This window comes from Lithobates pipiens, unplaced genomic scaffold (genome assembly GCF_037356315.1).
Source record: "Lithobates pipiens isolate NorthernLeopardFrog02 unplaced genomic scaffold, aLitPip1_a1.2 Scaffold_19, whole genome shotgun sequence".
Taxonomy (NCBI): domain Eukaryota; kingdom Metazoa; phylum Chordata; class Amphibia; order Anura; family Ranidae; genus Lithobates; species Lithobates pipiens.
In genome coordinates, this window is record NW_027507764.1 from 448,707,134 (window position 1) to 448,730,555 (window position 23,422).

The window sequence follows — 23,422 nt, forward strand, 5'->3', positions numbered from 1 at the left end:
TAGAGCATTCCTGAACACAAGTTCAGTAATATATTACCAATGGCCAAGTATGTCCTGCAAACCGTAAACCCGCGGTAGGTCAGCAGATGAGCAATTGCAGAGTCCCATAAGAGAGACAGCTGTTGCCCCCCTCCTCTTCTGTGTAATAGGGCAATTCAACTCTGCTCACAACCAGGGCTAGGCCCAAAGGTAGGCAGAAGAGGAGGACAAATATCGAACACTTCAGCAGGAGAAGGGTCCAAAAAAGTATGAGTTTCAGGACCTGCAACCTATGCTGCTGAAGTAGTTCAAGCTCATAGTTGGAGAAGGGGGGCACTTTGGCCTTTTCACCATTTGTACTAAACGACCTTCTCCTGGCACTGCTCACAACACATGGCCAGCTATGCAAATCCTGTATTGTTGTCTGTCCTGGAAAATGTATGGGCTTATACATCTTTCCTTCTTATATATACAGCTATTTTCATTGATCATAAAAGAAACATGGGCAGTAATTTGTTGTAAATTCATTGTTTTTCAGCTGACAATACAGAGGGTCACAGACAGAGCTCTGTCATTGTCTATAATGAGTTATGTTGTATAGTAGAGTATGTTCATTGATTTATGGAAGCGAGCTTGCATATTTACTGTAGAAAAATAGCAGACATTTTTTGTTTTGTTATAAAAATAACACAAAGTGAACAGGTATGTGGATGTAACTTGTTAGGTAAGAGTATAATGCTTGCTGCTTGGAGTGAGGAAACATGTAAAATTAAAGAATACATTTAGAATAAAGCTTTACTTTGTTGAGGAAAAAATATCCTCCAGCTAAAAATTATATACATTGAAGGGTTTTAGCATATGTTACAGTATATTTGTAACTTTTCTTAAATGATCTTTAGTAAATGAACATCTTCAAAACTCAACTTTTACTAAATGAATAGGGGCTGTTAGTAAAGTAAATGTTCATTTTTTAAAGTGTATGTTCACTAAGCTTACTAAATAAGGTCAATCTGCATTCATATACATGCCCAAACATGGATACTTTTCTTGCACATGGTTTGACAAATGAAGTAAACACAGCTTTACATTATTTACTAGGCTTAAATGAAAGTTTGTTTTTTTAAGTAACTCCCTATCAGGAGCCATAAATTGTGATTATGCTGCAATGTACTCATGTAATCAGTGGATATCACAAAGCACAGCAAGCAGATACCCAAACATGAGTTATGTCTATCTTCCTATTACACATGACTCCAGCAACCAATTCTGGAAAATCAAAATGCACATCTACTGTAGAGGTGTACTTTATTTATTTTCTGTTTTGGTCTAGAGCAGCCTTTGTCAACCAGGGTTCTGTAGAATCATAGAGTACCTCCAGAGGTTGCTAGGAGTTGTATAGTTACATAGCAGGTAGGGTTGGAAAAATATACAGGTTCATCCAGTCTAAAAACCATTATGTGTGTGAATGTGTGTCAGTTCAAGTTTTCAGTTCTAAGGCCTCTTTTATACTAATGTAGCAGCCTCTAATTAGGTAGGTGCTAGAGTGGGGATATTTTCAGATAGAGTAGGGAAATTTAGGCAGGCCTAGCTGGTGGCTAGGCTTGTTTGTTTTTATTCTGGGCTGGGAGTGGCTCAGGGCAGGGCTGGATGACTCACAGGTAGCATCACTATCACCTCCCTCTACTTTCTAGAAGATGCTAGAAAGAGAGGAGGAGAGGAGAGGTGGTGCTGTCTGGGGTATTTTGAGGAGCCTTGACCAATCCCCAACTCGAATTGACGGGGCAAGCCTCCTTGAAATACCCAGGGTCAGCCCAGCTGGGGAGGAGTTGTCGGGTGGAAGAGCTGGAGTGAGAGAGTGTAGAGGCTGTCTGGGCCCATGGGGAGCTCCCCTGTCTGGGGGGAGGGGGCTGACCCTGGGCTGGGCTTGGGTGCATCCAGGAGGAGAGAAGAGATCCTGAAGGAGAGGCATATGAAAGAGCAAGGAGAAGACAGCGGGAGAGAACACTTCTAAGAGACTCCAGGTAGGACAACTGGTCGCACCCAGGAGGGCTGGTGAGTGGAACACAGTCGGGAGGACTGGGAGGCATGCATGAAAGAACTGGGAGAGCAGTTTGAGATGGGTGCAGAACTAGAAGAGAGGACTGTGGGGAAGACAGCGCAGAGAGGTCATTGCAGCCCAGCTGGCTGGCAAGGCCTGAAGAGAGCTATCTGGGATTGGTAGCTAAGCAGAGGACAATTAGCACCTGAACTATTTCTACACCAAAGGGGCCCAAGGTCCCTGACCACAAAAGACAGTTCACTGAGGCCTGGCTAATTTAGTATCAGGCCTACCATGTGGTGCTAGCTAGTCTGATGGAGTAACGGTATGCAGCAAGTGAAGTACTGAAGGAGTGAAGGATGAGAGGTCTTAAGCAAGAGTTTGTGCTGGAGAGAAGACTGGAGTGTATATACTGGAGTGTATATAAAAGTCCCAAGCAAGTTGCACTGAGTATTCCTGGGCATCCCATAATTTCCCATTTCCCATCCAAGTGCAATCCCCTCAATAAAAACAAAAAAACAAAGCTTATGGACTGTTCTATGTCTCTGAGTGTCTGAGAGATGGATGTCGGGTTGGACAGGGTGACAGGTGATCCACTGCATTCAGCAACCCCTACGGGGGCATGGCTACACTAACATACCTGTATTTAGCTTTTCTAAACACAGGTGAAGTGATCTGGAAGGTATGAACAACCCTGGTCACTTTTTCCTGTGTTTAGATGTTCCTACAAAAGATCAGCAATTTGGATTCTTGTCACTGAACAGACAGATCTCCCAATACCAGTTTCACCCGGCACAGCATTCAGACCCGTCCAACTGCAGCCTGCCATACAATTTGATCTGCTGTCTGCTCTGGGCCTGGGCACTGCACCTGTCCCTCACAGACTCTCAAATGCCAGGAGAGTGCATTGCAGCTGGACAGCCCTGTGTGCAGATAGATAGCCCTGTGGGCCTAAAATTATATGTATCTCTGTGAAAGTCATCTATATGTTTTTTGAACTTGTCAATATAATTCCAGCTGATACTGTTACCTGGGGAAGAATGTTTTACTACTCTGACTGTAAAGAACCCCCTCTGCAATAGCAGATTATTTATAGTCGTGTGTCCATGTCAGAGGCCTAAAATCAATCAAGTTTTTACTGCCTTAACAGTCATTAATTAATTTATAGATAGCGATCCTTGGTTTCTTAAGCAGTGAGAAATTTATGTCTCTCTGATAAGTAGCCTCTGTAACTGTTACACAACAGTGATCTTTTAAGCTGTCTGTAAGGGGGTAGGAGAAATCCTCCAAATGACCACCACAAATATAATGAGCATTCTTTCTTCTGACCATTACACTAATGTACCATGAGCTGTAGATATAGAAATTATTAGCAGGGGTTCCCTGAGACTGGAAAGTTGTTTCAAGAGTTCCTCTATGTTAATTTCTTTTTCAAAATGTCATTTATTGTGTAAACTACTGGTGTTACAAATCCACTGTGGTTGATTTACTAAAACCGGAGAGTGCAAAATCTGGTGCAGCTGTGCATGGTAGCCAATCAGCTTCTAAATTCAGCTTGTTGAATTAAGCTTTGACAAAAAAAAAATGGTTTCTATGTAGAGCTGCTCTAGATTTTGTACCTTCCAGTTTTAGTAAATCAACCCCACTGAGAAACTGGTTTTATACACCTATTGATCTCAGGTAGCGCCACTCACCCCATTTACTTACTCACTTTGTGTAATAACCATGTCTCCCTTCATAGATACAATATGGGGGAAAAACATTTTTTATACTTGGAAAGAAAGAAAAACAGAAAAATGAAAATGAATGCAGCCAAAGCATGCAGAGACTGATAGGCAACTATACAGTGGCAGCCAATTAGGGGCGCACTGGTGTTGCCCCCCCTTTCCATGCTTCCGGCCCCTAATCTAAATGCAGGATGCTGGATGCATGGATTTCAATGGTGGGGGGGTGTTCTTTTTGAAGCATGTGATTAGAGCCAGAGGCTCTAATAGACTTCAAAAAAGGGTGGGCTTGAGGCACAGAGGACTGCGCTCTGAGCCCACCCAGTTGTGTGACAATAGTCAATTAATATTGTAGGTATGGTGCACGGTGCGGGCTGGAGCTACGGTGGGGGAGCCCATGATCAGGTCCATCTGCCACCCAACCGATGGAGCACCAGCCACCACTGCTACTATATATTGCATTTGTTATGGTTTCAGATATAATTAAATTTAATTACACTAAATCTTTATACATCTTTTTAGCTGTGTGCAAGTAACAAGATTATAATGTGTTTGGGTACTTTCAGAAAGTTCATAACACATCAGCTAAACTAGGTTTCTCCAGTCACATCAATGGATCATTCCTGGTGGGCACTGGTCAATAATTGTATTGCGCAGAAAAGTATATAATTGTCGCATAACGTATGTTTTATGAATGTATTAAGAAAACAGATCAATACCATATACAGTATGTTAGAACTACATTTAATTGACAATATGAGTGTTGTTCTAATATATTGTATTTGACAGAATATAAATAACTGACCCAATTTTCTTTTCCCTTAAAGTTGGCAGAGAAAAGCCTACAGGAACATCTGCAACTCCCAGCAAGGACAGGGAAGAGATTTTCACACAGGATGAAGTCATTGTTGATTCTCAGGACTCGATGGATTGGAGTCCACCAGTATCTACACTCCCAAGCAAAAGTGAGTAGTTAAATTAGAGAAACCCCATTTAATAGAAGCCCACAGCACACATATTCTGACCATGCTTCTAGGAGGGAAGCTACCATTTAAATTAGTGGGACTTGACATCACAGAGGGTCAGGAATCTGCTGCTGTCTTGTCTTGTGCTAAATGTAATATGGTCAAGATATGTCTGTATGATAACACAGTGTTAATAGCATCCAGATCCTGAATACTTCTTTCCTAAAACACTAAAGAACTTGGGTTATATTTATTCATAAAAAAAGTCTTTAAAATAGTCAAAAATAAATATGTATCGAACACTTTTTTGCAAATAGCAATTTTATAAACTGTTATTTTATTAACTCTCTAAACTACTAAGCTGACAAAAATAGTTATATGGCTGAAATGGATGAGCATTAAGGCAAATAACACACGCGTCAGGGCTTAGCAAATTGAGCCTAACACATTATTTTATAATCGCTTCAAAAGGTTCCTCCTTTCATCGACTGGCTTCAAACTTACAACTATCCTGGGGTTAGCCATATAATAGGGAGTGTTATCCTGAACAATATTCTTTATAGATTGGCTTTTGCAGTCAAAGTTCGTTAAACATTGATTATGAAAATGTGCGTACAGTTAATTGATCTGATCTGTGCAATAAAGCATTTAGAGAATTGAAAATTTACATTTTTGACTGTAAAGAGAAAAATTGTATTTCAATGATAAAACCACATGAGTTGTGGTTTTAGGAATGCAGCCTAAAGGATGTTCATTGTTAGTTTGTTTTCTACATGGCATTTTATGTACCGTATATTTAAAGTGGAGGTTGCCAAATTAAATGGGGGCCTCAACTGACATCAACTGACGTTACCAAGTGGCCACGTATAGTGTTCAGTATGTGAGATGCTACAGTGCACTTTCATAGACAGCAGACATATATATGAAAATAAAAGTGAGAGACTGTATGGATGCTTCAAGTGTGATTGACTTGCTGCAAAACATGGTCAGAGACAGGGGAAATGTTACATAAAGCTAATTGGGCTTACAGCTATAACCCTTTTACAATGTTAGCCTTCTTTTGGAAGGGGTTATAACAAATGGCCCTCCCCAAACCGGGTATTACACTCAACCCGCAGGTAAATAAGAGAACCAGAACCTTTGCTAAGTGGAAGAGTGGATTTCATACTAGTTGGCAGTGCCTTCACCCAGGATAGGGTGAACAGAGGGGATTCCCTTCCTAATAAATTAAGCAATAATCTAATTAAAGGAACTGGGAGCAGAGAAATTACTGCAACTAGCACATAACATTGACCATAAGTATATATATATATATATATATATATATATATATATATATATATATGCACACCAAATGGAAATAATATAAGCTTTATATAAGGAAACATTAATACATTGAATGTACAAACAGGTATGCACAATTGGCCCAGCAAGAATCCTGATGCAATTGTGCACAGTTTACAGTGTACAGTACACTGTATACAGTAGTTACTACTAAAGATACCTCCAGATGAATGTTGCAGCAAAGTTCAATTACAGGGGTCCCTGAGGGTCATCACAATGCATCGTCCATCTTTGTGTCAGAGACCTGAATCCTAGATCAACGGTGATGGGGAGATCCTCCAACCATTGTTCAACCTGCCTGGAACACAGCTTCTCACCAGCAGAGACTTTGTTGTGGCACTGGAACTCAGAGTTACCTATCTACTCTGCCTCTTAGTCCCTAGTAGTTTCTAATCTGTCATGCAACTGGACCTCTAACTACTAGAATTGGTCGTTGGATGCCTAACCTGGCTCCAGCCTATACTGCTTATTGAGTCCTAAGCTAAAAAGGACAGGGTTAACTAAAATAATGAGAGCTGTATATAAATTATATTGCAGTAAGCAGGATCACCTACTAATATACTGGAAGGTGACCACCACATACAGTACATACAGTAGCACAGATCCACCTATTTGTCATAGTACATGTGAGATAACAACAATAAGACAGAGATGCTTCTGTCACCAGTCTTTAGATATATACAGTATGTACACATATACAAACACCCAGAAGCTAAGAACAGCAGTAGTAAACTATTAAACATAGGATCACTTGCCTAGTAATTCCTACATTCTGGTCTGGGTTAAGCAACAACTCTCTAATGGACAGGACATGTGTAACTTTCTCTCTCTCTCTCTACCACTTCCTCCTTCTGAGGTTTTCAACCCAACAACCCAAAAATAGGATCTGATATGCATTACTAACTCTATAAACATTACGCAGAACAGCCACTTACAGACAGTACAGGGCAGCAGAACCCTACACAATACAATATGCTGGATTCTGTAGAGCATACAAGTGCAAAATGCCACTTCTGAGCCTTTGCATGCATGTTTAGCTCCAATTGTATAAAATGTCATATCACTTCCCCTTTAAATATGATGGCAAAGCATTTTGTTCTACTGTGCTGCTACAGCTTGATCTGAATCAGCTAAAATAACTCACTATGCAGTGGGAACATTTCTAATTTTGAAATTAAATAACTTGTTTTATAAAGCAGTTCCTTATTTTTTTCCACTTGTTTTTATAAAAAAAAACTTTAAATTGTTTACTTCTGTATGTGGGCAGTGGACTTGGCTTTTATTTAGTAATCAGAGCAGTGTTTCTCACAAATTGTCAAAAAATCAGTGCCTATAGTGTCAGTGACTTTTATGACATTTGAAGGAGTCATAAGGGACCGATCTGGATGTGACACATATCCACTTAAAGCCACACTGTGTTTTAGATGATTTCCCCTTACAAGGGAGGTATTCGTTTTGTGTATTTGTCAATTTTATCACTGTGTTATCCTTTCAGAACACAATTGTATGGAAATCTTTTGTTTCTTATTCATGATAGATGTCAAAAAACTGAATAGCTCTGGAAATATGGTCCATTCCTCAAAAGATTGGAAAGTGTCAGTCTTGACTGGAAGTGCAGGAACCTCAGCTGGCGTCTCCCTGTGGGTGTATGGAAGTAAAGGCTCCGCTGGCCCAATAATACTTGGAACTGGGAAGAAGGGTCAGCTATTTAAGGCAAGCCAAGAAGATGAATTCATGGTAATTACATTAAGCATAACAAATAAAATGTGAATTCAACATTCTTAAATCATTATCTCCAGAATTACCCATTTCATTTGTGATAATCTGAAGAAAATTATATTATCTCATGCTACCTAATTAATGAATTACTTTTTTTGTTGGCTAGCAGGTTCTCAAATTTTCCACTAAAAACACTTTGTTGTCAGAAAGTCCGATCGTGTGTACACAAGTACGTCACACAAAAGTTCACGCATGCTCAGAATCAAGTACGAGGTAGAAGCTCTCGGTCTTGTAAAAAAGGGGGTTCATAATGGAGATATCACATGACCATTGAAGTTCCTTTTTATTGGTTCATCGTACGTCTTGTACGTCACCACGTTCCCATGTTCGTAATTGTTGGCCAACATTTGTGTGACCGTGTGTGTGCAAGACAAGTTGGAGCCAACAATCTTTGAACAAAATTCCACGGTTTTGTTGTTGGATAGTCCGATCGTGTGTATGGGCATTAGAGTTCCATTTATAAAGCAGAGAATGTGATTTTCCCTGGTGGAAAACCATCCAGGTCCATGTGTTTTAAATGGCAGTGATTGATTCTCCACCAGTGCATGTTTATGAAAGTTACATTCTCTGCCTTATAAACAGACCTCTTTGTGTCAGATTATACCCTTCTTGGATTAGAATTCACCCTCCAAAGTGGAATTTATACTGAAGATGCCATTGATGAAGTTGTGAGATGTAACAAATAGGAGTAGTTATTGGAGTAGTTACAAGTGACATAAGCACATTGAAATAAGCTGTTGGGTGCATGACTCTAATACACCATGTATGCAAGTGTTCATTATTTTATTTACTGGTTGAAAAAATCTTGTCTTTCTAGAGCATTATAATTTGTCTTATGTTCTACCTTTTTGGAGTAGATGTACTAGGAGGAAAGGATTTGAACTGGGACCTCTGATGTTGTGATTGCCAACAATGGGTAGCAAAAATGCTGTTTGACCTTTTATTTAAAGTCCACCATAGAGTGTGAGTTCCAGTCCAATAAGGTTGTGATCAGGAACTTTTTTTGGAGCACTTCAATATATGTGGTTACTACTAGAAAAACTTTGCATGAAGACACATAGAGGTCTACATATTCTAGTTTAAAAATAGTGAAATACAATCAGCGCAATCACCAACTAAATAATGTGTTCTATAACACTTAACAAATAAAATTGAATGGGCCTAACAACCAAGGCCAAATTGCCGTCAACCCTCAACACGTGATTCCACTTACCCACCAGTGCAATTAAATTATCTAATACACTCATTCATTGGTGAAAATAATTATAATTATTTTCTAGTAATACAAAATTATGTATTGTATGTACAGTATAAATGTTTTCATACAATTTTGTCCAATTTAATCCAATTACAAAATTGTGGGAAAACTGTCAGACTCTTGTGTGAAAAGCTTTATAAATAGATCCTGTATTGTGGACTTATTGAATAATGTATGGGATGCACTGATTTGAGCACAGCGTTGGACATTGTAAATACTGTATATACAGTACATTATCACTGTCACTGATTTGTTTTTTATGTTTGTCTTTTTGTATGTTTTTCATTGTAATTATTATATATTATTAAATAGATTGTTGTACACTCGGGACTAGATATATATAAGGGGAAGTGCTGCACTTTTTATATAGGTATTTTTTAACTTCTACTGGCCACAAACACTGGGACATTTTTTCCACCTACAACTCCCAAATTGCCATGTGCACCTACATGTGAACTTTTCCTAATTGTAATGCACTTTGGATAGTATTACATATGATTTTGTATTTATGTATGGTGAAATCATAGATATATGATTTACTGGAGTGGTGCAAGGGTATTTTCTGTTTTGCTTTACTTCAATATCTACTAATATATTAAAATAAAAATAAGCTGTGCATTATTGAATAAAATAAGTGACATATAAAACATGAGTATAAAGAGAAACATGTGTGTATAAAAAAAATTAAATCCCCCAAGTGTCCAATATGTCTCTGGAGAAAGAGAGTTCTTTAACATAACCAATCAGATAAACAATCTGTAGGAGTTTTTTTCCCCAACAGTTTCATCCACAGTAACATATGATCAAGACATCCAAGAAGAAGTGAGAGAGTAGGATAGTACAGGTCCTCCACCTTTAAAATTACTGCCGCTTACCAGCTGGATAGATCTCTTGTTAGGGAGATCAAAAAATGCCAGCCCCGCGTCTCTAAGCTTGGCAGTAAGTATCCCAGGTTCCTCCTCGCTGGATATCCCCCATGTGTACCAATAGTCAGTTAGTCTCCATGTAAGAAAAAATTGCTTCTGTAGTGTAAATCCCTAAAATATTTATTATTTAAAAGAAAATTTTGCGCTTACAATTTGCTGTAGATAAAATAGAGTGTAACAAAATAGTCGAGCTGGCCGGCTCTCGATAACTGCCTGTTGTTTTCGGGACTTTAGGTTAACTCTGTGACGTCAGCACGCCAAGACTAATATATACTGGGGTTCATTTTCTAAAACTGGAGAGCAAAAAATCTGCTGCAGCTGTGCATGGTAACCAAACAGTTTCTAACTTCAGTTTGTTCAATTAAGCTTTGACAAAAAAAACCTGGAAGCTGATTGGTTTCTATGCATATCAGCGCCAGATTTGGCACTCTCCAGGTTTAGAAAATCTACCGCAATGTTTTCTTTATTTATTATGTTTTTGAATGCATTTATGGGGCTCCAGCTCAAAACTAATCCCTGTAATTTTACCCTAATAGGTAGAAATTGAGAACATAGGAAAACTATACAAGATTAGGCTTGAACATGATGGAACCGGAGATTATCCTGAATGGAATCTTGAAAGGGTAAGATTTAACAGAAATATATTGTTATTCCAGACAGCACAATCATTCTTTTTTTTTTTTTTTATTACTGCGTTCTACACATATTCCATTTGCTTATAAATAGGATTGTATCATGCATCTAGTCTGACAATGATAATGTGGGGAAAAGGCCATAATTCTCACTGGAGGTTTAATCTCTGAGAATATGTAATATTTTGTCTGTGCCGCCCCCTGACAAATACTTTCGGTTCTGAAAGTCTGCAAGAACCTTTTTTTTATTGCTTATGAAAGCTGTGTCGTCTGGCAGCCTGGATTACAGAACAATAGCAGCCTTATTGCCATGAAGGATTGGGGAGCTAGCACAGGGATAATAACATTGCACAGTCGTGCTTTATATTCTCCCCTCCGCATTGACTGCCTAAGCAGGTTAAGGTCTTTCTGTACCGAAGAATGGAGGGAAATTCAGCTTTGTGCTGTATTCCTGAAGGAGTATTCGGGCCTTACATTTCTGCAATTTCCATCCTGATCACATTCCTTTTACATCACCAAATATGTTATTCAAGACGACAGGGTATATTCTTCAACCTCCTGCTGCAGTTTCCGTACTTAGCAAGTGATATCCTATATAACAAAGGTACCTGTAAATTCCAGTGCACGGAGATAATGGCAAAACTATTTTATAGATATGAGGCCATAATGTTGTCTGGAAAACAGTGTCTAATATTGTGCATTACCAATGCCTATATGCTACATGTGTTTTTTTATTTTTTTGCTTGGTAATGATGATGTAACCTACAGTGCCTTGCGAAAGTATTCGGCCCCCTTGAATTTTTCAACCTTTTGCCACATTTCAGGCTTCAAACATAAAGATATAACATTTTTATTTTTTGTGAAGAATCGCCAACAAGTGGGACACAATTGTGAAGTGGAACGAAATCTATTGGATTTTTGAAACTTTTTTAACTAATAAAAAAATGAAAAGTGGGGCGTGCAAAATTATTCGGCCCCCTTGCGTTAATACTTTGTAGAGCCACCTTTTGCTGCGATTACAGCTGCAAGTCGCTTGGGGTATGTCTCTATCAGTTTTGCACATCAAGAGACTGAAATTCTTGCCCATTCTTCCTTACAAAACAGCTCGAGCTCAGTGAGGTTGGATGGAGAGCGTTTGTGAACAGCAGTTTTCAGCTCTTTCCACAGATTCTCGATTGGATTCAGGTCTGGACTTTGACTTGGCCATTCTAACACCTGGATACGTTTATTTGTGAACCATTCCTTTGTAGATTTTGCTGTATGTTTTGGATCATTGTCTTGTTGGAAGATAAATCTCCGTCCCAGTTTCAGGTCTTTTGCAGACTCCAACAGGTTTTCATCCAGAATGGTCCTGTATTTGGCTGCATCCATCTTCCCCTCAATTTTAACCATCTTCCCTGTCCCTGCTGAAGAAAAGCAGGCCCAAACCATGATGTTGCCACCACCATGTTTGACAGTGGGGATGGTGTGTTGAGGGTGATGAGCTGTGTTGCTTTTACGCCAAACATATCGTTTTGCATTGTGGGCAAAAAGTTCGATTTTGGTTTCATCTGACCAGAGCACCTTCTTCCACATGTTTGGTGTGTCTCCCAGGTGGCTTGTGGCAAACTTTAGACGAGACTTTTTATGGATATCTTTGAGAAATGGCTTTCTTCTTGCCACTCTTCCATAAAGGCCAGATTTGTGCAGTGTATGACTGATTGTTGTCCTATGGACAGACTCGCCCACCTCAGCTGTAGTTCTCTGCAGTTCATCCAGAGTGATCATGGGCCTCTTGGCTGCATCTCTGATCAGTCTTCACCTTGTCTGAGCTGAAAGTTTAGAGGGACGACCAGGTCTTGGTAAATTTGCAGTGGTCTGATACTCCTTCCATTTCAAAATGATCGCTTGCACAGTGCTCCTTGGGATGTTTAAAGCTTGGGAAATCTTTTTGTATCCAAATCCGGCTTTAAACTTCTCCAACAGTATTACGAACCTGCCTGGTGTGTTCCTTGGTCTTCATGATGCTCTCTGCGCTTTCAACAGAACCCTGAGAGACTATCACAGAGCAGGTGCATTTATACAGAGACTTGATTACACACAGGTGGATTCTATTTATCACCATCAGTCATTTAGGACAACATTGGATCATTCAGAGATCCTCGCTGAACTTCTGGAGTGAGTTTGCTGCACTGAAAGTAAAGGGGTTGAATAATTTTGCACGCACCACTTTTCAGTTTATTTGCTAAAAAAGTTTAAATTATCCAATAGATTTTGTTCCACTTCACAATTGTGTCCCACTTGTTGGTGATTCTTCACAAAAAATTAAAATTTTATATCTTTGTTTGAAGCCTGAAATGTGGCAAAAGGTTGAAAAGTTCAAGGGGGCCGAATACTTTCGCAAGGCACTGTATTTCTCTGACTAATAGAGAGTGACGTTGCTTTATTGACTTTCTTAGGACTTGTTCATACTGTAGTACCCTACATTTCTCTGCACTGGATCAATGCAGGTCACCACTAGGTAGGGTTGTCACCTGTCCGGGATTCACCCAGACAGTTTGGGTTTGGAATCATGTGTCCGGGTTTCAGACTGCCTGAAACCAGGACACATTATTCAGACTGGACTATGGCTTCCTCGCAGGTTTGCTGGCTGCATTTGTCTAAGCTGAGGGTGTCTGTTATGCCCCATACAATGGTCGGACATTCCGACCACAAAATCAGTGAGATATTTTCCTACGGATTTTGACCGAAACATGTCTTGCATACAGGCGGTCGCACAAAGTTGTTGCAAAATCCAATAGTTCGGAACGAGGTGACATACAAAACGTACAACGGGACTAGGTAGAGGCCAGTAGCCAATAGCTTTCATCTCCAAATTTTTTCTGAGCATGCATGCCAATTTGTGCGTTGGAATTCTCTACACACATTCAGAAAAGTCCAATTGGATTTTGTTGTTGAAAAATTTTAGATCCAGCTCTCAAACTTTTTCAGTCGGAAATTCCGACAGAAAAAGTCAGATAGAACCCACACATGATCGGATTTTCCGACAACATAATCCAATCAGACTTTTTCCTTCTGAATTTCCGACCGTGTGTATGGGGCACTACACTCTCTTTCATGCTGCCCAATGCCAGCATTAACAATCCCCCCTGCCCCAAACACACACACAGATGGGTGAGGAGAGAGGGCTCGATCTGCACCTCTTCTTCCCCCCCACCCCTCTGTATCTGCCCACAATCCTTAGAAAAGGAAAGTGCAGGCTGGAAATTTGAAGTCCAGCAGCCTCAGATACATCTGGGTAAGAGGTGCTGACTGCCAAGTGGTGAGTGAGCTCACCATTCATCTCTGTATGTGACTGAAGTCTCCCCCCTTTCTATCTCCTGACTCTGAGTGAGTACACTAAGGTGAATCAGTGTTCTCAGAGCATCCCTTACATCAGAGTTTCCTTTTACACCAGAGGCCACAGTGTTCCCCCTTTAATCAGAGTCTTCGCCGTACATCAGAGTTCTCAGTGTTCCCCCTTAAATCAGGGTTCCCAGAACATCCCTTATGTTAGATTCCCCGGAGTTCTCCCTTACACCAGAGTCTGCTTACAGTGAAAGGGAACTCTGTGGACTCTGATGTAAAGGGGGACTGTTATTAACTTCATATGATTAGAAATGTTAATAGCAAAATATATGAATAGTTTCTACTATAAATAAAATTGCTATGCGCTACTAAAGTTTTTGACTTGAAGAAAAGGTGGCAACCCTACCACTAGGGCACGTAGAAAACAATTGTTTTCCACATGATTTGTTCATATCACAGCGTTGATGCGCTTTACAGAACAATTCAGACATGTCTGCCTTGTTCTGCCACATACTATATGCCACTGCAGGGCACACTGTGTTGCTGTTCAGATACCTGAATGGAGTTGCTACTTTGTACACTTTCAATAAAGTTAAAAATAAAAAATAAATTAAAAAGGTAAACCGTGAGAGAGACTAGAATAAAAACATTAAAAAACGTATATCTATTAGACATGTGAACACTGAAATATTTTGTTTCGGAATTTCGTTTTCCTCTGAAAAATAAATGTATTTAGTTACTCCCGAAATTAGCTTTTATTTATTTTGTTTTGTTAAGAAATGCATTCATCCGAAAATCCGAAATAATTAAGGTAGAATCTATCATTGAAGGCTCATGGTGTCTGTCAAATGTTCTAAGAAGATTAGACGGAGCAGCTAAACTGTACGGCGCTGCAACCGTACTTTTCCGGTCGAATGTTCCACCTACAAGCTATAGTAGAATTCTAATGTTGTATGACACTAGTAATAATTATATTTATTAATTATTATTACTAGTCAACCAACATTAGAATTCTTCTATAGCTTATGGGCGGAGCATTTGACCATAAATGTCTGCTCGCGGCGACTGTTTCGTCGAATCTTCATGTCAAATCTTTTCTCTCTATGTCGAATAATCTTGGACTAATAGAGCTAAGTTTAGGCACATTCAACCACAGGTTCGCTGGACACAGATCGCTATTGTCAGCGTCATATCGAATCTCCTATTTATATCGAACTGTTGTCACAACGAAAACAAAGCATTTGTTTATGTCAGATCTTTCGGTTTTCGGATTCTGCACGTTCTTTATCGTTTGTTAAAACGATAACGAAAATACACGAAATTCGGACGAAAATGCATTCAGATGAAAACGAATGCACATGTCTAATAACTAATATCCACTATATCCAAAACAAAAATGAAAAAAAAAGAAAAAAAAAAATGTGGGTTTTAACCACTTACAGACCGGACCATTTTGCTGGTCAAAGACCAGACCACTTTTTGCGATTCGGCACTGCGTCGCTTTAACTGACAATTGCGCGGTCGTGTGACGTGACTCCCAAACAAAATTGTCATCCTTTTTTTCCCACAAATAGAGCTTTCTTTTGGTGGTATTTGATCACCCCTGCGGTTTTTATTTTTTGCGCTATAAGCAAAAATAGAGTGACAATTTAAAAAAAAATATTTTTTTTTACTTTTTGTTATAATAAATATCCCCCAAAAATATATAAAAAAACATTTTTTTCCCTCAGTTTAGGCCGATACGTATTCTTCTACATATTTTTGGTAAGAAAAAATCGCAATAAGCGATTATTGATTGCTTTGCACAAAAGTTATAGCGTTTACAAAATATATATATATATATATATATATATATATATATATATATATATATATATATATATATATATATGTATGTAGCACTAACCCCTGAAGGAGCTGCTGGTTAGTTTTGGGCTTACCGTTACCTCCTGTTTTCCTCGTTGTATGTCTAGGGGTTCCCGTGGTAGATGGCCCAGTAACTTAGAGACTGACAACAGATCCACTGAATGGATTTTATTTGCAATAAATGTAGATAATGAAAAAGTGTCTTGAATTGGGATCAGAGGGTTGGAAAGGAAAGTTCCGGTACTCTTAGTGTCAAAGTCAAATTTGTTGAGGAACTTGCTTACTTTGACTACATCCAGAGAATAGCCATTCGCAACTGGATGATCACTCAGGTTGGACAGTCCTTCTCTCACAAGGCCTAGCAGCCAACAAGGTGTTTACTCAGGAACAAGTCTCTGCCACAGACGTTGTTGTAGAATGTACAAGATAATGTCTCTGCCACAGACGTTGTTGTAGAACACATGGAAAACTAAGCTTGAAACACTAGTAGGATACCTGGATCTTTCAGCCAGCTTGGCGATATCCACAAGACCGGATTCTCTCAGTTACTTTAGCCCTTCCAGGCTCTTACTAAGAAGCCAACCCATACGTGGTCATCCTCTGAAGAGTCCTCCCCTGAAATACTTGAAGTCACTGGATCTCTCCGGAACCGGAGACGGCACCCAACCACCTAGTTTCCTTGCCTCAGGCTAACCAGCCCCGAGGCATTAAAGTTGGGGGGATCCGCACCCCAGGCCATAGCCTTCCTGGGGCTGGTCAGAAGGACCAGGACCATGAAGTCAGTACATAATTCTGGACTGGAACGTCGAACCACGTGACGTCCGCATCTTGAGTACCCTTTCCCAGAAAGCACAGTGAGAGCACCATTCCCACTGGGCAGACTCCGAGAGAGAGTAACTTAAGCACCTAACCAGACCATAGTTCCATGCCTGCCAGAAGAGACAGTGCCCCTTGTGGCCAGGCTGAACATCTCACAGTCCAGTCAGACTGATGCTGAAGTCTAATTTAGATAATTGCACCCAAACCAAACTGCTGTTTAGGCAAAATTTAACTTTGAAAAAAAAACGCATAACGCATGCTCTTTAGGAGCTGCCGCTATATATATATATATATATATATATATATATATATATATATATATATATATATATATAAAAGAACTATATTATTATGTCACAATGGGACAAAACAGGACCAAAAATGCAGGGAAAACTTCAACAGTCTCAACGCATTTCACAACTTGATTGTAGTATTGGGACACCTTTACATGCACCCCTTTAATGGCACCCTGTCTTAGTCCATAGGGTTCAATGTTTATTTGGCCCACCCTTTGCAGCTATAACAGCTTCAGCTCTTCTGGGAAGGCTTTCCACATGGTTTATCCACTTGCTCATCCATTTCTTTATGGACCTTGTTTATGCACTGGTGCGCAGTCATGTTGGAACAGGAAGGGGCCATCCCCAAACTGTTCTCACAAAGATGGGAGCATGAATTTGTCCAAAAGGTCTTAATATGCTGACGCCTTAAGAGTTTGCTTCACTGGAAATAAGGGGCCAAACCAAACCGCTAAAAAATAACCCCACACCACAATCCCCCCTCCACCAAATGATTTGGACCAGTGCACAAACCAAGGTCCATAAAGACATGGATGAGTGAGTTTGGGGTGGAGGAAATTAACTGGCCTGCACAGAGTCCTGACCTCAACCCGATAGAACATTTTTGGGATGAATTAGAGCAGAGACTGAGGCCGCGTACACACGGGCGGACTGTTCGCCCAACTTTGTCCGCTGAACAGTGTTTGGGCGGACAGTCCGCTCGTGTGTGGGCTTTCAGCGGACAGTTTCAGCGGACAGTTTGACGGACAAGGTTTTTCGGAATTTCCGAAAAACTGTCCGCTGAAACCTTGTTTCAGCGAACAGTCCGCTCGTGTGTAGGCTTGTTCGTCAAACAAAGTTGCGCGCATGCTCAGAAAGGATTTTCACGCCGAAAGTTATAATGCAGTGTATAGGACGTCGTATTTTTCGTCCCGTCGTACGTGCCGTTCACGTCATCGCGCACGGTTTCAGCAAACTGTTCGTCCGTCGTGTGTGGCCATGTCCGTCCATGCTAATTTTGAGCGGACTGTTTGCCGAAACTGTTTGACGGACAAAGTTGGGCGAACAGTCCGCGCGTGTGTACGCGGCCTGAGAGCCAGGCATTCTCATCCACATCAGTGCCTGACCTCACAAATGCGCTTCTGAAAGAATGGTTAAACTTTCCTATAGACTAATTTCTAAACCTTGTGGATAGCCTTCCCAGAAGAGTTGAAACTGTTATAGATGCAAAGGGTCGGCCAACTCAATATTGAACCCTACCGACTAAGACCGGGATGCCATTAAAGTTCCTGTGTGTGTAAAGCCATGTATCCCAATACATTTGGTTATATAGTGTATAGTGATGCATCCAATGAGGGAATACCCAGAACCATCCAAGGGGAGAGGGTGCAAATAAATTTGTGTTGGCATGACGGAAGCTTCTTGACAGGCATCCTTAATCATTAATTGAATCCAAGGTATAGAGGCAAAAGTCACAAGCCCAAGGGGGCGGGCCCCCCTCCTAGATAAAAACACCAGGATGATACTCTAGACTGAGAATGTAGCCAATATAGCGGTGAGAAAATGCCGGCCCATGTGCCAAAATGCACTCCCGTCAACAGCCAGGGCAACTACCAGGGCAGTTACTGGAGCCTGTTTCCATTCCATCTAATGTCACATGCAAATAAAGTATCACACTCTGGTATTGTCACTTCCTTCCACGTACTTTATTAGACAAAGCATTACATCTTGCACGACTTTAACCGGACCGACCCTGTAACATGTTTCACTTTGTCAGGCTTAATTATACAGGTAAGCAAAACACATTAGAGGTGATATACCTCAATACTGTAATACTAAAATAAAAAATGTTAACTCTAAATTTTTTATTGTATTTAATGTTTTCAACAACTTTTAATTTTAAAACCAAATTCTGTCCTTCCTTTTTTGTTTCAATAGAGTTTTATTGTTTTTTTTTTAAACAATATAAAAAAAAGGGAGATCTTATAATGGAGCAGCGAACAATCCTCGTTTGCTCCAAGCATGTAATGGGGAAACAGCACCTTGATAATTACTGCCGTGGGGACCTCTAATGTAAGTAAACTGGAGTTTATAGAAAACATCAACTTATAACATAATACTACTAGAGCATTTTAGCAATATAAATGCAGGAGGTTCACTGTCCAGTTAACCCCTTGATGAGGCAGATGAGTTTATGAAAGATCGTGGACTTGAGAGCCTAGCATTGTTATTACTTAATCCTGATTGAATAGTATCTGTGGCAATAATGTCTCTTACTCAAATTGTGTGATAATTAAGGCACTTGTAACTATCACCATTATAACTAAAAATTCCCCAAAGTGTGCCCAGAATAGTCTGGGTTACGAAAAAAGGGGCTACACACCCGCAATGTCAAGTTTGGCTAAGAATAGTAAAATAAATAGGAAGGAAATGGGGTAGAAAGAAGGAAAAGAGGAAAATCCATCCAGGAGCCTCCTGCCAGTTGATTTAAAGCGGGAGTCCACCGGGACTCCGCATTTTTTTTTTTTTTAAAAGCCAGCAGCTACAAATACTGCAGCTGCTGACTTTTAAAATAGTGACACTTACCTGTCCAGCGCGCCCGCGATGTCGGCACCCGAAGCCGATCGCTAGGTCGTCTGTCGGGTCCTACCGCCGCCATCTTGAGTATGGGAATCAGGAAATGGAGCCTTTCGGCTTCATTTCCCGGTTCCCTACTGCGCATGCGCGAATTGCGCTGCGCAATAAGGACGCTCCCCGCTGCCTCTGGGAGCTGTGTGTTTCCCAGCAGGCAGCGGGGCACTTGCGGGAAGGGGCGGGCACTTGCGGAAAGGGGCGTAAGTTACGCCCCTTTCCGCAGAGAGCTGTCCCGGAAGTGGGTGCAGTTACCTGGATTATCCAGGTAACTGCACCCCCCTCCCCCCTGAAAGGTGCCGATTGTGGCACCGGAGGGGGGGAGGGTTCCGATGAGCGGAAGGTCCACTTTAGGGTGGACCTCCGCTTTAAGAAACATCTCTATGCATTAGGGACCTGCAAATAGGCAAGACAAGGGGACCATGTTTTATTGAAAGGGGATTGTTTTTCACATAGAACAATCACTATTTTTGCGTTCAACATGATCCACGTAAGCCCCTGTACACACGGTCGGAGATTTCGACAACCAAATCCGTCGTATTTTGTCCGTCAGATTTTGTCCGTCGGATCTTGTCCGAAACTGTTGCATACACACGGTCGGGCAAATTTGTCGAAAAATCCGATCTTTCAGAACGAGATGACGTAATTTCGTTACGATGGGACTACATTCAGGCTAGTAGCCAATAGCTTTGATGTAGGAATTTGATCTGAGCATGCGTGGCACTTGGTCCGATCAAAATTTGCTACACATGATCGGAGTATGTCCGACCGGCCCAGTTGGTCGGGAAATATTTCCAACATGTTGGAAAATTGGGTCCGACGGATATTCCGACGGAATCAGTCCGATGCATACTACACACAGTCGGATTATCCGACGACACGGTCCGATAGGACACATTCCGACTGATTCTCCGACCGTGTGTACAAGGGCTAAGCTTGCATTTCATTATTGCCATATCTATAACAGAAATTTTCCATGCTGTGGCAATGGCAATTTTTGCCGCAAGGAAAATAAAATGAATCAGTGTCTGGGTATGCCAGGGTACATTATCTACTGGTTTATTCATTAGAGCAACCCTGGCATCTTTAGTGATGATAACCATTGTGACCGAAAATATAAATGGATGAACCCTCATCCAGAAGTGGCGAATCTTGGTGCATGTCCACCCTATGTGTAATATTGTGCCCGTCTGGCCACAACCCCTGAAGCAGGAGGGTGAAGCTCCAGGATACATTTTAGAAAGATGCTCTGGCACTAGGCACCATCTAGTGTACTTTGTATCGTTGTATCCTGCCTCATTCAGGAAAACATAAATAAATTCTTTAACTCCATTTGCACCATCCCTCCGCCTAGGGGAGCTATGTCCAGGTCCCTCTCCCATGTCACCTAGTAGGACAATTTAGCCAGGGGGCTGATGAACAGTCTGTAGAGAATTGAGATACCCCCCCCCCAGAGAGCCCTATCTTTCCTTTTTAAATCAGATTCTTATTTACATTTTTAGTTTTTAGTGGAAAAGCTTTTACGTGGTTTCATGACCTATGGCTTCCCCAAAAACCCATCAGCCTTGATTGTCACAAACTTTATTTACCCATTTAGATAAGACATCCGTTTCGGTTGGATTTACCCTTGTGCTTGTAGAGAGGGTTTCCTTTTATAAATTTTTATATTATTGTATTGCTTTTTTTTGTTTAAGATTGCTTATGTCTGGGTAATCGCCAAATATTTATCTCCACTTGTTTACTTTCTGACTGGAGCAACACAACTGCAGCTTGATAGCAAGAATCGCTTTGCATAACAAATTATACCATCTGGCTGCTTTAAATCTGTGTACTTTAGGAATATCAAAATGGAATAGAACTTAAGTCATTTTAATTATGCCCACATGATTTTTTGCGCCATATGTTCTATTGTATTTTCTACAGTCCATTTGATTACCACATGCCATAAATCTCATATGATAATTTGAAGGGTGTCAATGAATTCCCTTTGCTGGAGAAAGCAATTAGGAATAAGAGAAAAAAAAAGCTCTTTTCCCCAGCAGTTTTAATATCTACATTGTTTACTTAGCATTAAAGGGAGATCCTCTAGGAAATAACAGTAATGAATTTATAATTTGATGGCAGTTCTATCAATTCTGCCATCCACACTGACAATATATCCTATTTGGATATTATTGATTTCTTTAACCACTTAAGGACCGCCGCATGGCAATGTACGTCGGTGCAATGGCACCAACAGACACAAGCACGTACATGTACGTGCTCGCCTTCCAGCGGGTGGGGGGTCCGATCAGACCCCCTCCCGCTGGATGAGGCGGTCCGTTTCGCTGCAGGAGCGATCCGGGATGAGGGGATGGCCATTGGTTTCTGGCCATCCCCTCTCGATCGCTCCTGGCGAATGAGAAGCTTCCCCTGCCTGTGTATAGTAAACACAGGCAGGGAGGAAGTGATGTCATTCTCCTCGGGGCGGTCTTTTTGGCCGGACTACGAGGAGAACACTGAAAGAAAGTGCACCAAACACTACACTGACATGTAGGCACACAGGCACACAAACCCCCCCCCGATCACCCCCCCATCGCCCCCCCCTCCCCCTCCCAGTCACAGTGTCACTGATTGCAGTGATCATGTATTTACTGATCACTGCATTCAGTGTCAGTTGTGACAGTAAAAACTGTCAGGGCAGTTAGTGTTAGGTCCAGGGTAGCCCCCTACCCCCCCAATAAAGGTTTAACCCCCTGATTGCCCCTAGTTAACCCTTTCACCCCCTTTTGCCAGTGTCACTAAGCGATCATTTTTTTGATCGCTGCATTAGTGTCACTGGTGCCGCTAAGTAGCTAGTTATTTTTTTAGTTTCACCGCCAGGTTTTTATAGCGCTAGGTACCCCCATATACTACCCAATAATGGTTTTAACCCCCTGATTGCCCCTAGTTAACCCTTTCACCCCCTTTTGCCAGTATCACTCAGCGATCGTTTTTCTGATCGCTGCATTAGTGTCACTGGTGCCGTTAGGTAGCTAGTTATTTTTTTAGGTTCACCGCCAGGTTTTTATAGCGCTAGGTACCCCGATATACTACCCAATAATGGTTTTAACCCCCTGATTGCCCCTAGTTAACCCTTTCACCCCCTTTTGCCAGTATCACTAAGCGATCGTTTTTCTGATCGCTGCATTAGTGTCACTGGTGCCGTTAGGTAGCTAGTTATTTTTTTAGGTTCACCACCAGGTTTTTATAGCACTAGGTACCCCGATATACTACCCAATAATGGTTTTAACCCCCTGATTGCCCCTAGTTAACCCTTTCACCCCCTTTTGCCAGTGTCACTAAGTGATCATTTTTCTGATCGATGCATTAGTATCACTGGTGCCGCTAAGTAGCTAGTTATTTTTTTAGGTTCACCGCCAGGTTTTTATAGCGTTAGGTACCCCGATATACTACCCAATAATGGTTTTAACCTCCTGATTCCCCCTAGTTAACCCTTTTACCTCCTTTTGCCAGTGTCACTAAGCGATCGTTTTTCTGATCGCTGAATTAGTGTCACTGGTGCCGCTAATTAGCTAGTTATTTTTTTAGGTTCACCGCCAGGTTTTTATAGCGCTAGGTACCCCAATATACTACCCAATAACGGTTTTAACCCCCTGATTGCCCCTAGTTAACCCTTTCATCCCCTTTTGCCAGTATCACTAAGCAATCGTTTTTCTGATCGCTGCATTAGTGTCACTGGTGCCGTTAGGTAGCTAGTTATTTTTTTAGGTTCACCGCCAGGTTTTTATAGCGCTAGGTACCCTGATATACTACCCAATAATGGTTTTAACCCCCTGATTGCCCCTAGTTAACCCTTTCACCCCCCTTTTGCCAGTGT

The 23,422-nt window shown here is 41.0% G+C and overlaps 1 protein-coding gene across 2 annotated transcripts in view; it reads left to right on the forward strand.

Annotated features, from left to right (window-relative positions):
* RP1 (RP1 axonemal microtubule associated) overlaps window positions 1–23,422 on the forward strand; it is a 612,495-nt gene that overhangs the window by 195,388 nt on the left and 393,685 nt on the right. For both annotated transcript variants that reach the window (XM_077492703.1, XM_077492704.1), the window contains exons 17-19: window positions 4,569–4,706; window positions 7,588–7,787; window positions 10,550–10,636. In XM_077492703.1, coding sequence (XP_077348829.1) covers window positions 4,569–4,706; window positions 7,588–7,787; window positions 10,550–10,636 — 425 coding nt within the window. The remainder of the gene's footprint in view (window positions 1–4,568; window positions 4,707–7,587; window positions 7,788–10,549; window positions 10,637–23,422) is intronic.